The sequence below is a fragment of the Lottia gigantea genome (genome assembly GCF_000327385.1).
Source record: "Lottia gigantea unplaced genomic scaffold LOTGIsca_31, whole genome shotgun sequence".
Classification (NCBI taxonomy): Eukaryota; Metazoa; Mollusca; class Gastropoda; family Lottiidae; genus Lottia; species Lottia gigantea.
The window spans coordinates 2,739,571-2,756,857 of record NW_008709027.1 but is presented as its reverse complement, the minus strand read 5'-3'; the positions used below and the strand labels follow the sequence as shown (position 1 = coordinate 2,756,857).

General features: G+C 34.5%; 3 protein-coding genes across 3 annotated transcripts; 1 reads left to right on the top strand and 2 right to left on the bottom strand.

Annotated features, from left to right (window-relative positions):
* Positions 1 to 557: 557 nt before the first annotated feature.
* LOTGIDRAFT_57845 (hypothetical protein) lies at positions 558 to 2,191 on the top strand (the record flags this gene model as incomplete). Its single annotated transcript, XM_009057649.1, has 4 exons — positions 558 to 671; positions 828 to 867; positions 985 to 989; positions 2,084 to 2,191. Coding segments are annotated over 4 exons (267 nt in total), but the record flags the coding sequence as incomplete, so codon positions are not given.
* Positions 2,192 to 7,036: 4,845 nt separating this feature from the next.
* Positions 7,037 to 8,407, bottom strand: LOTGIDRAFT_161973 (hypothetical protein; the record flags this gene model as incomplete). Its single annotated transcript, XM_009057846.1, has 1 exon — positions 7,037 to 8,407. The coding sequence occupies one exon, from the start codon at positions 8,405 to 8,407 to the stop codon at positions 7,037 to 7,039; it is 1,371 nt and encodes a 456-aa protein (XP_009056094.1).
* A 2,932-nt stretch (positions 8,408 to 11,339) lies between these two features.
* On the bottom strand, positions 11,340 to 12,014 carry LOTGIDRAFT_161972 (hypothetical protein; the record flags this gene model as incomplete). The annotated part of the gene is made up of 1 exon (XM_009057845.1): positions 11,340 to 12,014. One exon carries the CDS (start codon positions 12,012 to 12,014, stop codon positions 11,340 to 11,342), a length of 675 nt encoding a protein of 224 aa, XP_009056093.1.
* Between the last annotated feature and the right edge of the window lie 5,273 nt (positions 12,015 to 17,287).

Here is a 17,287-nt window from a genome sequence, read left to right as displayed (position 1 = left end):
TATCGAATTTTGGGACAATTCTACCAGTAGGCGTATGCTATCTTGCCTGGGAACCAATCTTGATTTTGTATTTTGTATATAGAACTATCTGCTGATAAAAATAGAAAAGACGTTCAAAACTCTTCAAATAATCCGTAAATATCTTCACTATTTTGATATGACGTCAGGGGCACTTGCTTCATTCGTAGAAAACGTCATAATTTATTATGATGTGCAAGAAATTTGTTTGACATAACAATTTTCACGTTTTTTCCACTCTAACGCTTAAAATTATCTGTATTAAATACTATTCTAAAAATTGACAGATGCATATAATGAAATCATTGATCATAACCACTCCCAAATACCAATTGCATAATTAAAACTCAATTGAGAGAATAGCACAATCTTAGCTATTCCGTTCTCCTCCTACGAAAGTTCATTTCGAGCCAATGAGCGGAGAGTTAAGAAGATCGTCCAACAGTTTGACCAATCATATCCATTGTTTCTCTGTTTTGGCCCTTGTGTTTATAGTTGATATTTTGGTGAATTGTTGTTTTGCTACAAAATTTTATCATATAAATATGGATAATTTGAAAGAGCAGGTGATGATAAACCAGTTTATGTTAGCAACTGGTTGTGTAGCTGAACAAGCAAAACAATTATTACAGGCCACAAAGTGGCAATTTGAGGTAAAACTTATATTACAATCACACAAATGTAAACATGGCTGAAATGTTTATCTTTTCACCGGGTGACTTTGATTTCCTGGTGTAACACGCATTATTCAAGTATGCTGTGTATGGGCCTAAAAATTGGTCTTAATTGCAAAATACTGTTTATTTCAGGCTGCCTTAAGTATGTTCTTCCAGGAAGCAGTAGTGCCAAGTATTTGTAGAACTTGTAATGGAAACCATGCAGGAGGAAATTACCCAGTGAGTCAATGTTTTTATTGTTATTCTGTTGAAGTCATTGTGATAATTTTGACTGTCATGACTATTTCAGTTTCAGTCATCTTGAAATTTCTGAGATTGTGTATGACATATAATGAATTTGGAACGATCAGTTTTATTTCTATGAGACTTTATTCTGGTATAAGATTGTTGGCCCTCTTGAAATCAAATTTTTATCAAAGATGAAAAGCCAGTAAGGAGAGATAAAAGCATTTTGATAATGTAGTTGATAATCATTCTAGAAATTCATTTTTGTCTGAACTTGTGTTGCATCTTTTATCAGTAAATGAAGATTTTAAGCTTATATGCTGACATAGTACACTGTAACTAAGATCAATGAATTTCACTTCACTGACAATTGATTAGATAGACTCACCTTTTTGTAGAAAATAGAAACTTGATTATCTGAAAGTACAGTCCTGTGTTTCAGTTAAAATATTTTGTATACGTACAAATACATCAAGGGAAATGACAGGGCAAGTTTCAGCTGACAGAGCTTCATTTTTATCAGCCCACATGAAATGGGGACGTATATTGGTGTCACCCATATCTGACAGTCCGTCTGTCAGTCCATCCACAATTGCTCTTTAACACTCTAGAAGGCACAATTCTTGACTGATTTTGACGAATCTTTGTGAAATGTTTCAATATCACCGGTGGAAAGAACCCTATTTATAAGAAAAAATTCGAAAAACATTTTTATATGAGTTCTTGAAGACGCTTTCAATGTTTAGCTTGTAAACACTAGAAGGCATGACTCATGCCAGATTTGACAAAAAAGTTCTAAAAAAGTGTATAAAAAGGTTGAATATTTCATACTGGTGATTGCTACCGTACTGCCAAATATTTTTATTTAAAAACAAAGCTGCCCGTGGGCATATACTACCTTGCTGCACAGTCAAATTAAAAACAGAACGAAAATTAAATTTTCCTAAAAAATGATGCAAAGTCCTCAAATTTATCTTTAATTTACTCAAATGTCAAATTACATGATCTAATATGATTAATCAGTAAGACCTTATTGATGTCAATACAGGTACATTAAAATTTGGGTTCTAGAAATAAGTTCTGCCATATATGCCAGATATGTTCTCTTGTATAACATGATATTTTAAGAATAAGACACCTCTTCTAGTGGGTAACTTTAAAAGCATCATCATTTCTTTCAGTTGTGTACACCAGCTAATACCCCAGCCACTCCACCAAATTTTCCAGATGCTTTAAATGCTCTCTCTAGGCTATCAACAGCAGAAAAATTCAGTGCTTCTCCATATGCTTCATCACCTCAACAAATGTCTCGATCGCCAAAAAGTATGGAGGTGGAAGCACAGCGCTAAAAAGGAAACATGAAACCATGGATCTATAAATTGGGGAGAGAAAGTGAGATAATACTGCCAATAAACAGTTGATTTCATAAGAGATCATGGCTGATTTTATTATAATACTGTATCTCAAAGAGTGATAAGTGACGTTTTAGTGCTAGGGCCAGTGATTTGCCTGCTATATTTGCTTTTGTTTGGTAACTTGAATAGTTCAGTCCAGTTAAGTTGCCTACATTTTTGATGAAATGTGGATATTAAAGGAGTAAGCTATTCATACCAATTGTGTTCCCCTGCCCTTGTTCCTTATTAGTGATTGTCACTACTTTTACTACCACCCTATACAAGTGTATATTATTAACTAGTATCACCCTACCAGTTACTTTTTGGAGATTTCTAAAGAAAAATACGTTATTTTAGCACAGATTTCTATGGTGTATTTCTAATTGTGAAGTGTGAAAGCAGAGGAAGTTGTACTCAGGAACCATTTGTTTGTTCATTGTACAAATTATATCATATCAGGTTCTAACTGATTAAGTGGGTAAAATGCTGAAAAAGTACAATCTTATTCAGTTTGATATTAATCTATAGGATGTAGATTATAGTTGAATTCTTCAGCGATAAAGACAAATGCTATTAAACTATGTTTGTGATAGAAGTGAAACCTAAGACAATACCCCTTCCTATAATTGATAATGTGAAGATCTGAACAGAATAATTTTAAAGATACAAAGCACATTGAACTAATGGGTTTCAAATAGACATTTATTTCAATTTAGATATTTTTTATGTTGTTAAGAATTTTGGAGAAATAGTATATATGATTAGTGTGTTGTATGAATGATAGAACTAGTTTTAAATGTGTGAATTTATTGTGTGTGTTGTATTTTAGTGTTTAATACCATATTTGTTTTGTATTTTCTATCATTTATTAATTAACGGAAAAACACTGTTATTATTCTTCAAGACATTTCTCTTATCTATCGTTTTTACATGACAACATTATGTCAGTAGTTTCACCAATATTCCTCAACAAAACAGCTATTTTACATTGTATATTGTCATTCTTCATTAAATTGCTATTTAAAACATCTCTTTATCTTGTGTTTTGTTTATATGAAGAATAAATATAATTTACTGTGTGCTGTGTACATGTTTATTATGAGTATATTCACCTAGATGTATCAGCTCAAGTGTACACTCTACAATTAAGTGCCTTTGTATTATTAATTGCAACACTAGTACATACATATAACTTTCCTAGAACTTCCTGTCAGATTTTCACTAAATTGATTAGGTATTATAGAGATGTAAAAGATTTGTAATGTATAGAAGGCATACATAATTCCTAATGAAAACGGTCTATTATATCCTGATTTTCAATAATTTAAACAGTGTCAGATATTCAACACAAGAAATGTTCCAAGTAAGCTGTTATGTTATAGTATCGAAGTGAAGAACGTTTTATTTCTATGCTTATTTTGGTCATTAACGTACCAACTATCCCTATAAGGGTTTTACCATAAAGCGAATATAACTTATCAGTGGTCTAGATCTAACCTACCATTTAAGATATACACAAAGGTGATATAATAATTATTGACAATAATAACACTTTCTATTATTATTTATAGTAATAAATAAAACTAGGCTGAACTAAATACTCGATATACCGCTTAATTCCCTTTTAATTCATAGGTACAAAGGTCACTCTTATTGTTGACGATAAGCCAGATGGATTTTGAATAGATCTACACAAAACTCAAACTTGTTTATTACCGCTATTGCCAAAATATCCTGGAACATTTCCCAGCATTTCTCTATTCTTAAAAAATATTGTTCGAATGTTTTCGCTATACCGACTTATTTTGGCTCCATGCCATTTAATAATAGAGGTTCTTTCAGATTTACTTAAAAACTGATACATTTATATGTGCATCCTTTGTAATTATAATGAAACCAGTTTTATGATAAGTAATGACAGTCATGTCACATTCAGTGCAAACTTCTTTTTAAATATGACAATATCCATGCCAGATAAACCTGAATTTTTGAGTAATTTACCAGTTATGGACGGAAATAAGAGGCGGCAGTAAACATTTGAAAAGACTTTTTTCTTTCTAAAATTTGAGTACAGTGCCTTGTGGATATAAATTTGGATCGCTGAAGCCCTTTATACAAACCTCTCCCTCGGGGTGGATGTTGCCCTATGGAAAATCGCATGACTAGTCTTGATGAAGGAATGTGTTTCGCAACAATATCTGCTGATAACAACACCGGTTTATCTGTCTAGGTAGAGGCCACACGAGTTATTTGATCGACAAACTCGGTGGATACGCTCTGTTTGTAAATATTTATCATTAAGGTCATGTTCACACTGATTTTCAAGAACATATAACAGGCCTGAGTATATTGATAGTTTGTGGTATCAATCAATATAGTTATAGCGTATAACACCTGATCATGTCTGTTAATAAACAACCAGTCTTATTATAAGGTTTGATTAGATCTTACTTGGTCTGAAAATAGATGTACAGTCTGTATGGATCTGCTAATCTTGAAGAATCAAGTTGTCAAGAACCACCCCCCCCCCTTTTTTTTTCACACACTCGCCAAATTAGTTTTTCAGAGTTGGTCTTTGACCTCGAATTTCGGCCTATTTTCCTTTTTATTCCAACTTCAATGAATATCTGACGCAGTAGACGTAGAGTTGGCATAAAAAGTTGGTTTTAAAAACTCCTCTTAAAGGCTTATCGTGGTGTTTTTTGGATCTGAACTGTAATGAACAGTGGTGGAATAGGCCTATTGATCTTGCAGTAATTTCTATTTCTATTGTGGTTTGTTTTGATAACAACGTAACGATCAATAATACAGTATTTAAATGGTTGATGTAATTTCTATATATATAATAATAATAATCTTATTAACCTAGAAATTTAATAATATAAACACGAAACCTGCTTCAAAATATTATGATTATATTATACTAGGCCTATAGATAAGGTTGAGACAGATAGTCGTTTTCTCTATATACAGCTTCGCTATGAGAGTATTCGGTCAAGGGCATATCTTTCCTGTTGTTTTGACGTTTGGTATACAAACATAAATATATAGATATAATTATAGTCAGTAGGCCAAACATACTTCTTAACACGTACTAACGTATAACCTTAATTCACTGAAATAATTTCTAACTGAACAATTTTTACTCTAAAGGAAAAAGCGTTGTATATCTTTTGATGTGTTCAATGGGCAGGATGTATGGTCTTTAGACCTAACCAGACGAGACCCTATTTGAACCCCCAGGTACGCACTTGAGACTATCAATGTATTTCATTTCTGAGAATTTTATATCCAATAAATCGATATCGACATAATTCTTAACAATATATATGTCAAGTAAGTTTCTTCGACTAATCCTGGAGAAGAATTAAACATAAAAGCTTTTAAATTAATTTCTAGCTGTATGTCCATCAAATCAGTTCAATAATATGAAGCCCGTCTGATTATCATCACTGTCATTTTGGTACTATCAGTGGTAACATTAATTCAAAGGGTTCGTACACACCACTTTTAGTCTGAAAGAAATTATTTAATTTTCTTTAGAGGTTTGCATTTTAACTAGCTTTCCTCTATAAGATATACCTATTCTCATTCTAATCTCGGTGGGCCCAAAGATCTCAGGTAGATAACACCACATTTTTTTAAACCGGTAGTTAATTCCCTTGCATTGTCAAAATGCTTCTTGTACAATTCATTCAATGGTTAATTAAGGGGAAATAACACCTTTTAATTTAACTGAAATCGGTACTACCGAATTGTACTGGACTTACCAATATAAATATATAGTCATGGCAACATCATTTTGTGAGTCATGCGTTTTACATAACATATTATTAATCGATAAATTCATCTCAAATAGGTGAGATTCCATTTAAATGTCAAAGTTATGCTTCAACAAATTGTACGGCCCATTGGGAGAGATCCTTCGCCATGAATTACTACGCGTATGAAGATCCCTATCCCGTCAGAAATCTTACTACTATCGCCTGTTGTAGGTAGTGCAAAAGCATAGAAAGTACATTAGGTATAATTGACCTGCTGAGTCTTGCTGGCAATAAGTAGCATGTAAAAATCTGTCCCCACCTGCACAATAAGTCGAAGGATAGGTTTTTTCCCTTCTTCATACAACTCCGTAAGTTCAGTTTACCCCTCGACTGTATAGTAGTACCGGGTGAGCAAAATATCCGACAATAACTTGATGGATTCATAGATGATTAAGCTTTGTATAAAAAAACAAAAGTTTTGCCAAATTTGGCCTCTGACATAGTTAAACTTCTGAAAATCGACCGATCTAAAATGAATAGGTGCAACTTCCATAAAATGTGACCTTTGAGTCTGGCCCAACCGTATATCACGTCGAGGAAGGATATTGTCTAGCTATAGCGATAAGAGATCGAACATCATTTAAAATAGTTCATGTATATAATTTAACCCCTTTAACAATATATTATATTCGATTATAGGTAAATAAGTCATCATTTATATCTTACATTGCACGCAACATTCAGTCTAATATTTGGTTTAAATTTAAGGTTTTTAAATTGCTGTAACTGTCTATTTGAGCACTATATTGCAGGTAAATATGAATAGACTGGTTTATCACAACATAAACGCTCCAATCCGTGGATTGCTCATGACCAACTAATTGCCTGCATTTTTCAGTTCATTTAATAAAGCTTATTCTCCCGGATTATCAAAACATCGGAGGTAAGAGGATGGTGATTATCTTCTTATCGTTATCTTCTCACCAGATATTCCTTTCCATGGCTCATTTATAGATATTGAATCAGCACCATCTGTAGAGAATGTTGTGTCTTTACCATCACATGGTATGAAGAATGATGATAACGGCTTACCGATTGGTACAACCTGAAGTAATGTTAATCTTGTTTCTGTTGGAGTGACCTTCAAACGGATTGTTGACTGTCCAAAAGAGGCGCCCAGAAGATGTAATATGACTGAAGTATTATCTGATGTCACGTCTGGTTCAAGCTCCACCTCTTCTATTGCTATTTTTGGTTCTTGAGTTGGATTTGTCGATCCTAAGATGAATGCAGTTGATTCTGATACGTCGACTGTCGATGATGGATTGAATGTACACGACCCAGAAGAATCAAGAACTAATGATGGTCCTCGTGTTCCATCAGTACTGCCGGAAGCGAATGGTGAAAACATCATTCTTGATACGTCAGTTGTTGTTGTTGAACCATTCAATCGGAATTTCATTGTCGGTGCACTCTCGTCACTTTGCTTCATTCCTTCGACTTTCACTTCTTCTGTTTCACAAAGCAATGTCTTTTCAGGTGAGTTTGGCGAATCGTATTCGTTGATATTGAGTTCACGTATCTCGAACTTCATATAATTCAGTAGAATTGGTTGTTGAAGACGAGAAAAATCAACATGAATTTCAATATCATGATCATCCCAGCTTGATATAACAGGAAATACCCAGAATTTAGTTGTATCTGATGGTTGGAATTCTTGTTCACCAAGATGAATTGCAGTGTTGCTATCGGAATTTATTGCAGTCATTGATATATTTGAAGGATTGTTACAGCAAGCCCCGATGGTAAATACAGGTTGAAGATTCTTATTTACGTTCAACCCTTCTGATGACATTTTAAAGGCAAGATTTAAGTATGGCATTCTCTTAGGATAAATGGTAACTGGCAACGATCCCCCAGCTGCAGGTTGTGAAATACCATCATCCCTCAAATCATCTTGTACACCATCACCAGTGCAATTTTCTCTCGGATACCCGTCCTCCCACAAAACCTTACTTCCAGAGGACCTTTTTCGTCTGTACTTTGGTATGGAGGGATGGGGTACAGCAAAAGTTACCTCTTGTACAGTAGCCCCATACAAATCAAATCTTACTTTACCATCATCAGAGCATCCAAGGTAATCATTTCTTCTAACAGTTAAAAACTTCTGCTTGGGACAACTAATGTGATAAAGCTCTTCATTTGTTTTCCCAGAGATAGGAAACGGCTGTGTGACAGAGATTGGCAGATCTTTTGGAATTTTGCTATATGGAGGATTAGTAATCATTTCAATCGTTTTAGTCGAAAGCTGATCGGTGTCAGTTGGCATTGACGTTAAACCCTGCAAACATCCGGGTGCCAAGCAGTCGGAACTTGATGACTCTGTTGGGATTGTGCTGTTGGAACTTGATGATTCTGTTGGTTTTGTGCTGTCGGAACTTGATGATTCTGTTGGTTTTGTGATGTCCGAACTTAATAATTCCGTAGGTTTTGAATTATCAGGATTTTGCGATTCAGACATACAATCAGGTGTCATACAGTCGGAACTTGACGGTTTTGTTGGATTTGTTGGTTTTGTGCTGTCGGAACTTGATGATTCTGTAGGTTTTGTGTTGTCGGAACTTGATAATTCTGTGGGTTTTGTGTTGTCGGAACTTGATGATTCTGTTGGTTTTGAACCATCTGACCTTGACGATACTGTTGATTTTGAATTATCTGGGTTTGACGATTCCGAAATACAATCACGTGTCTTACACTCAGTACTTGATGATTCTGTAGTTTTTGTGATGTCCAAACTTGATGATTCTGTAGGTTTTGAACTATCTGAGCTTGATGATACAGGCATACAATCAGGTGTCATACAGTCGGACCTTGATAATTCTGTTGGTTTTGTTCTGTCGGAACTTGATGATTTTGTAGGTTTTCTGTTGTCGGAACTTGATGATTCTGTAGGTTTTGTGCTGTCGGAACTTGAATATTCTGAAGGTTTTGTACTGTCGGACCTTGCTGAATCTGTTGGTTTTGTGTTGTCGGAACTTGGTGATTCGATAGTTTTTGTACTATCTGGGCTTGGCGATTCAGACATACAATCAGGTGTCTTACAGTCAGTATTTGAAGATTCCGTTGGTTGTGTGCTGTCGGAGCTTGATAATTCTGTTGGTCTTGTCTTGTCGAAACTTGAAGATTCTGCAGGTTTTGTGTTGTCAGAACTTGAAGATTCTGTTGGTTTTGTTTTGTCGGAACTGGATGATTCTGTTGGTTTTGTATTGTCGGAACTGGATGATTCTGTTGGTTTTGTATTGTCGGAACTTGAAGATTCTGTTGGTTTTGTATTGTCGGAACTGGATGATTCTGTTGGTTTTGTATTGTCGGAACTGGATGATTCTGTTGGTTTTGTATTGTCGGAACTTGAAGATTCTGTTGATTTTGTGTTGTCAGAACTTGATGATTCTGTTGGTTTTGTATTGTCGGAACTTGAAGATTCTGTTGGTTTTGTGTTGTCAGAACTTGAAGATTCTGTTGGTTTTGTATTGTCGGAACTGGATGATTCTGTTGGTTTTGTATTGTCAGAACTTGAAGATTCTGTTGGTTTTGTATTGTCAGAACTTGAAGATTCTGTTGGTTTTGTATTGTCGGAACTGGATGATTCTGTTGGTTTTGTATTGTCGGAACTGGATGATTCTGTTGGTTTTGTATTGTCGGAACTTGAAGATTCTGTTGGTTTTGTGTTGTCAGAACTTGAAGATTCTGTTGGTTTTGTATTGTCGGAACTTGAAGATTCTGTTGGTTTTGTATTGTCGGAAGTTGATGATTCTGTTGGTTTTGTATTGTCGGAACTTGAAGATTCTGTTGGTTTTGTATTGTCAGAACTTGAAGATTCTGTTGGTTTTGAATTATCAGGATTTTGCGATTCAGACATACAATCAGGTGTCATACAGCTTGGTGGTTTCGTTAGATTTGTTGGTTTTGTGCTGTCGGAACTTGATGATTCTGTTGGTTTTGTATTGTCGGAACTTGATGATTCTGTTGGTTTTGTATTGTCGGAACTTGATGATTCTGTTGGTTTTGTGTTGTCAGAACTTGATGATTCTGTTGGTTTTGAACTATCTGAGCTTGGCGATTCTGTTGATTTTGAATTATCTGAGTTTGACGATTCAGGTATACAATCATGTGTCTTACAGTCAGTACTTGATGATTCTGTAGGTTTTGTGAGGTTGGAACTTGATGATTCTGTTGGTTTTGAACTATCTGCGCTTGACGATTCTGTTGATTTTGAATTATCTGGGTTTGACGATTCAGGTATACAATCATGTGTCTTACACTCAATACTTGATGATTCTGTTGGTTTTGTGATGTCCGAACTTGATGATTCTGTGGTTTTTGTATTGTCGGAACTTGATGATTCTGTTGGTTTTGTGTTGTCGGAACTTGATGATTCTGTAGGTTTTGTGTTGTCCGAACTTGATGATTCTGTGGTTTTTGTATTGTCGGAACTTGATGATTCTGTTGGTTTTGTGTTGTCGGAACTTGATGATTCTGTAGGTTTTGTGTTGTCGGAACTTGATGATTCTGTTGGTTTTGTGTTGTCGGAACTTGATGATTCTGTTGGTTTTGTGTTGTCGGAACTTGATGATTCTGTAGGTTTTGTGTTGTCAGAACTTGATGATTCCGTAGCTTTTGAACTATCTGAGCTTGACGATTCGGTTGATTTGGAACTATCTGAGTTTGAAGATTCAGACATACAATCAGGTGTCTTACAGCCAGTACTTGATGATTCTGTTGGGCTTGAACTATCTGGATTTGATGAGTTATCCAGGATAGATGTCTCCGTTGGTTTTGTATCTTTTGGATTATCCGAATCTTTAAATGAGGTGTTTGTAGGGTTAAACACCATTGTGGGCTGATCTGAAGTATCTTTTCTTGTACTATGGTCTGGTTTCGTGAGTTGCGTGCTTTGTCCATTAATTGTTGATGAGACAGTGGAACAATCAGTTGAAGAACAATCGACAGTCGTAGAGACAGTTGTGGTTGTTGTTGCTTCGGGCAGGTTACGACCATCTGGCTTGCCTTTTTTATCTGGAAATAAACCGTGTTCAATTTAGAAAAATAAGTGCTTTTTTTTAGATATGAAACGGAACAGAAAGAAAGTACGCTCTCGTAAAATTATAGTAAAGCCTATTTCGATTATTTAGGAAGGTATTTAATGCGATACAAAGCCAAACAGAAATAATATTGTTTAGAGTGTTACATAGATAATATTTTTAAATTGATATGTTCGGGTTATTTCCAGATTTTGTATTCTTGGTTTGATTCTCATCATATTGAAGATAGCCTTCGCCATAGAGAACAGCCTGCTCACCTGCTTCCTCGGGACACTTTAAATCCTTAGTAACATCTGGTCGGCTAAATTCCAACTTCAAAGCATCTAATTCCACGCCATATTTATCACCATCCTCGACAACAATAGTAATTTCATGACGTCCTTGTATCAGGTTTTGCGATTCACCTAGAGGTCCAGTAAAGTTGAACTCATTCCATAAACGTCCCCAATTAGATTCGTCAGCAGAGCGAAATTTTCCTATGGGTTTTCCATCAATTTCCACACTTAAAATATCAACCCAACCATCGTTCGAGAAAAATATATTCCTGATGGAAACATCTTGTTCTATTGGAAGACAGAAATCAGTTGTTATTGCTTCATGTTTAAATAGATGAAGACTTTTATAACTGGAGGCACCAGATCTATCAGGAACTCGTGCATTGTCATTTTCCCAGGCGTTGGTAAAGGCAAAGTCTTCAAATTCAATCAAATATTGGTTATTAGCTAGTTGTACTGGTGGTTTTGATGTGACTGTAGGTTTTTCCGTTGGTAGAGCGGTAGTGGGTGCTCCATAGCTTATTCCCAGTACACAAACTGTCAATACTAACGTCAACATGGTGAATCTTCAAGTGATAGAAAAATCACAAAAATTTTACTTTTATATGCTGTAAAACGCCCATCTAACAATCAATTTTGATGTCATCATTACGTGCGAATTTATGTCAAAAACCCGAAATCTGGGTGTAAGGTAAGGTTGTTGAAGGCGGTACTTGTTCCATCCTAAAAGTATTACAAAAATGGGAAAAGTTGAATTAGAATTTATCGTTGTTTATTCTAAGGTACTTATGTCTATAGACTAAAACTTTGAAAATGACTCATTTAGGATGGTTGTTAAACTCAAATATCACATTTAGCCCATAACAATGTGTCAATAATAGAATTAACCAAATGTTTAATTATAAAGGTATTGTATATCACAAATTAGATACCGACTAAGTACACATTTACCGTAGTTAACAAAATATATGTAGTAATGTATCACTCGAAAGGTCTTACAGGAAGTAAAAAAAACGAATCGGACATAATTTTATTTAGTATACTGAATCTGACTAAAAAGTAAAAAGAATACAATAGTATGGTCATTTAAATTTGTACCCTATAAACACTTCACCTACAATTACCTGGTGTTAAATCAGTTGCATTTTAAATTTGGGCAAAATATATTTTGGAGTAGAAGCAGTTACAGGATACTCAATCGGAAAATTTATTTTAAAAAAAGCTGCGTACCCTCATGGCATTCAGTGGCGGCGCCAGTCTGGGGGTAAAAATAAGGGGTAGACTGGCTTAATGGGAACAGCGCCATGTACGCATCCCCTTCGTGGAGTGTTAGAGAGGGTTCTTTTCATTAAAGAAAAGGAAAGAAATGATTTGGTTATATCAAAATTTCTTGAAACCTTTTCTGTTTTTGGGTAAATGCTTTGTATCCATCAGTCATGTCAAGATCACCCTATTTTCAAAAGCTGCATAGCTTAAATTGTACTTAGATGGCATGGTTAAGTAGACACGTATGAAATGCATTTTAATTAAGTTGCACTCTACATATTACATGTTGCACCAAATTGTTAGATATCTCCAACTACATACAAATACTAATATCTTAATCTGTTCAAACTTTACCAGGATCGAACTATTTTAAATTAAGCTTGATAATCTGTACTTTGAAGCTGGTCTCATTCTTGGAATGCTTTATGTAACTCCACAACACTGTAAATTCGTCGTTATGTGTTAATTCGACTCATATCGGCAGAATATTCTCATCGTTCGAAATTCGTTGTTACCTCCAACTTACCAAGAAAGCATCTTACAACCAAGTATCGTGATATAATGCCACATACCGTATAAGACAATCCTGGATGCAATAAGATGGGCCAATAGTTTAGGGCTCAGATTGATCACAATCTATAACCATAACACAATATTCTACATACAATAATACACACAAGGATCAACTAAATAATTTCTTCAACCTTCCACCTTAAACCAAATTCAGTTTTACAAAAAAAAACTCCATTCTTAAGCACCATAACTGAGCTCTGAAGTAATATGTTTGATAATATCTCAAACAACAATCGACCTCAAACATATGATGATTCTGGTTCATCACCTGGTAGTGTAAACGGTAGAGTTTGTAATGATGATGATGAAATATCTTTTGTGATTCTAAACTGTTAGCATGAGAACCAAAACTGTACTAAACACAAGTAAACATTTGAAGTAATTGTATTTATCTTGATGTATGTATGCTAATATGTAACTTATTCAAAGCATTTGAAATATGGATGGGGCAATTAAAATAGGTTTGTAAAATATTAGATGTAATAGTTTCTATTAAACCTTACTTTATCCATACATGCATAATCAAAACAAAAATATATCACTAGAGCCACACGTGGCACAAAGTGGGACTTTACAAATGTAGCAAAATGCAAAAGACTCTGAAAAAATCAACCTTCTACGATAATTACATCACGCGCAAGAGCTGTCTAAAGTTGAGAAGAATTCTTTGGAAGATTGTTATAACGGAAGTAGACAGACCTCACAAATGAAAGTATCAGAAGATAGCCAAGGTCAATGACATTTGACATTGAAAGGGAGACGGTCAACAAAGGTCAAGGTTACGAGATATAAGTCATCAAAATTTTTACGGCTATAAAACCCGAAGTTGAGATAGGACAGCAAAAATAAAAGTATAAATAGATAGCGAATGTGAATGACCTTTATTCCTACAAAAATCAGGGTCAAAAAAGGTCAAGGTCAAAAATTGAAAATTTTTCATTTCAAAAGCTGTTCCTTTTTTTGAACTATAAAGCTGAAACAATCGGACTTCTAAGACAACGTGGCTCAACGGATGAAGTAATTATATGCAAAGTTCCATTTTGAACAAATGTATACGTTGCGAGTTATGTCCCTTGCCAAAATTGTCAATAATGAGTAATTTAACCCGGATGTGCTAGGCCCACCTCAATTTCTTTTGCATAGGTTAATTGATATTCTAAATGTTATGTTGTGTTCCAAATTTAAAGCTTCTACATCATACAGGTCAAAAGATATAGGTCAACAAGAGTCAATAAAGGTCAAAATAGAAAATTGAAAATATGGAAATTTCAAAACCCGTTCCTTTTTTGGAACTATAAAGCTGAAACAATCGACCTGGCCAAAATAATGAGGTAATTATGTGCAAAGTTCCTTTTTGAACAAATGTATCTTATGAATCTTACCTTATGAAGGTCAAGGTCATCAAAGTTCAAGATCACGAGATATGACCCTTCAAACTTTGAACAAATTCAACCGGATGTTGCAAAAAAGCAAAATTGAGAATCGAAAAACGGCTTCCTAATGTCATGATTTTTTATATCTTCTTTCATTTGACACCAAAATCATTTAAATCGGATGAGCCATTATGTCTGAATAAAAATCGAATCATTTCAGAAAAATCAAAATGGCGGCCAAAGTTTCACGTCTGTTCCGGATTTTTTTTTCTTCGTTTTTTTGTCATAACTTTGTCTACCTATCAGCATAAAATTTTTTGTCCTATACAAATTACTCCGGAAGATATTCAACCGGAAGTGAACATCGTTTTCCTGTTTAAACCGGAAGTGAAATTGAAAATTTGACTATACCATTTTGTTTACATTCTTAAACTGTCTTTGCTCAATTTTTTTCAGATTAATCAGACAAAAAGCAAAAAAAAAATGAAAAAAATCAAAATTTCTAGAGCCGATTATCTATTCTTGCACATATTGAACTGTGGCACTTCCGGTTTTGCAAAAAAGATCCAAAATATATTTATGCACATCGTCGCCTATATCTAAGGTTCGTGAGTATATGAGTATTATATCCAATAACCGTACAGCACCAACCAAGCAAAACATTACTGCTTTGAAATTGCTAAGCTAATATTGTGAATCACATTATATTTAACTTCCGATTGCTGTGGTTATGGGACGTGGATTAAGTACGAATCCTTCCAAAGGCATTTGTACAAGATTAGAAATACAATGACGCATTCTAGAAGTCTGTAAGGCCAGTTTCACACAAGTTTGAATATTTCTTTGTTTTTCAAACCTCGAAGACCCACAACCGTTAGACAGTCGCCAAACTGAAGATGTGCAAGAATGACACGGAAACTCATATGGAATCGAACCAGGAGACTCTTATTCAACGACAGATGAGGCAGTGCAGTTGCTACAAGTAAAACATTGTGTAGGAAGACGCATAAATCATCAGTTAGCATTTGAAGGCAGCTCTATCTATATCTATAAGGAACTCACTCAATACATGTACTGCTATTTTATTAATAGATTTCTTCTTGTTTTCACATACCGCCTCCAGTCGTAAAACTTTCTTAGTCTAGCTAGCTATAATATTCATCAACTTAGTAACGTTCACACCTAATATTGGATATTATCTATACCGATAGCCAACTTGATTCTAGTTGCGTTCTAGTCTGGATTACCATTGAATCTGTAGAAAGTTGGGATATTATGTGACCAGTGTTTCAGGATTATGTTGGATTCAATTTAGAAATTTCATCATAACAGGTATACACTTCTGTTTTTTGCTGTGGTAATCAAATTATATACACTAAATTTAGCTACAGGATGATCAAATTACCTACGTAACATTTCCCATATCGATACCGGTAAAAAAAATGTTTGGGCCAAATTGTTTAGATATTATATTTATCCACCATTTTATGTAGTTTTTGTGGCATTTTACTTATTAAATAATGGAAATATAGCAAGTTCTTGAAAAATTATTATGCATCGTGTAAAACAACGTTTTGCTAGTAATTATTATTCTTTTAAAAATGGCGTTTTCAATTAAATTTTGAGCTTTAACCTTTAAGATAAAATTTCACAATTTGAAAATCTATGACGGAATTCTTACATCCCACACAAACTACAGTGAAATGATATTGAGATAATTGTGAATACGCCCAATGATAGAACTGACTGAAAAGAATGTTTTGCCAACTGTTCCCCAGTTGTGCACATTTTCTGAGGTCATAGAGTTTAGACCTTGACATTGGTTACACCCAGTAAAGGTGTTGATTAACCATTTCGAATTCAACAATATCACCCTGGAATATCGTTTAAATCTTAATAGCTCTGTTAATCATCATTTTATTATCATCTCCAGTTTTATTTCATTTGTTTATTCCAATACCACGAAAATGCATCAGTTGCCCAAACTAAAGTTTGGCTTCGAAATAATCTAATCAAGTTATAATTTAGTAATTTGGTATAGTTTCATTTTCATCATGTATCTTGGTAATAGCTTTAAACTATAAGCCTATACATCCAATACATAATGACTTGTATGTCTAAGCTTTTAGACCGTCAGTAGTTTTACAAAATTTGAACAAAGTCATACGTAGAAAACGTTCTAATATAAAATCTACTCTTCTGCCCTTTAAAAAAGAAACACAAAAATTCCTACTTTGAATAACTTGAAATTGTTTAAATTCGTGTCCAAAAAGGACCCAACGAAGAATTGATTTATTTAATCGAAGTATTTTTAAAGTTTTGTGGTCGAAAATTTTGTAACGTTCTCCAAGTACAATTTGGCTCATTCAATGAGAGATATGGAATGCATTTACCGGGTGTGTCGAAATTAGAATACCCGTGTCCGTAGACCCTTGAAACATGATGCCTTAGCATGCAAAACTGAACAGATAACATATTGTCAATGCCTCAGACGAAAGGAAATATTTTGAAGTACAGTGACCAATGAGGTAGGCCTATGCTGAGTATCGAGAACCTTCGAAGAAAGATGACCAGGAAAAATATACTCTCCTTTTGGCTCAAGAATGCAGATTATGATACA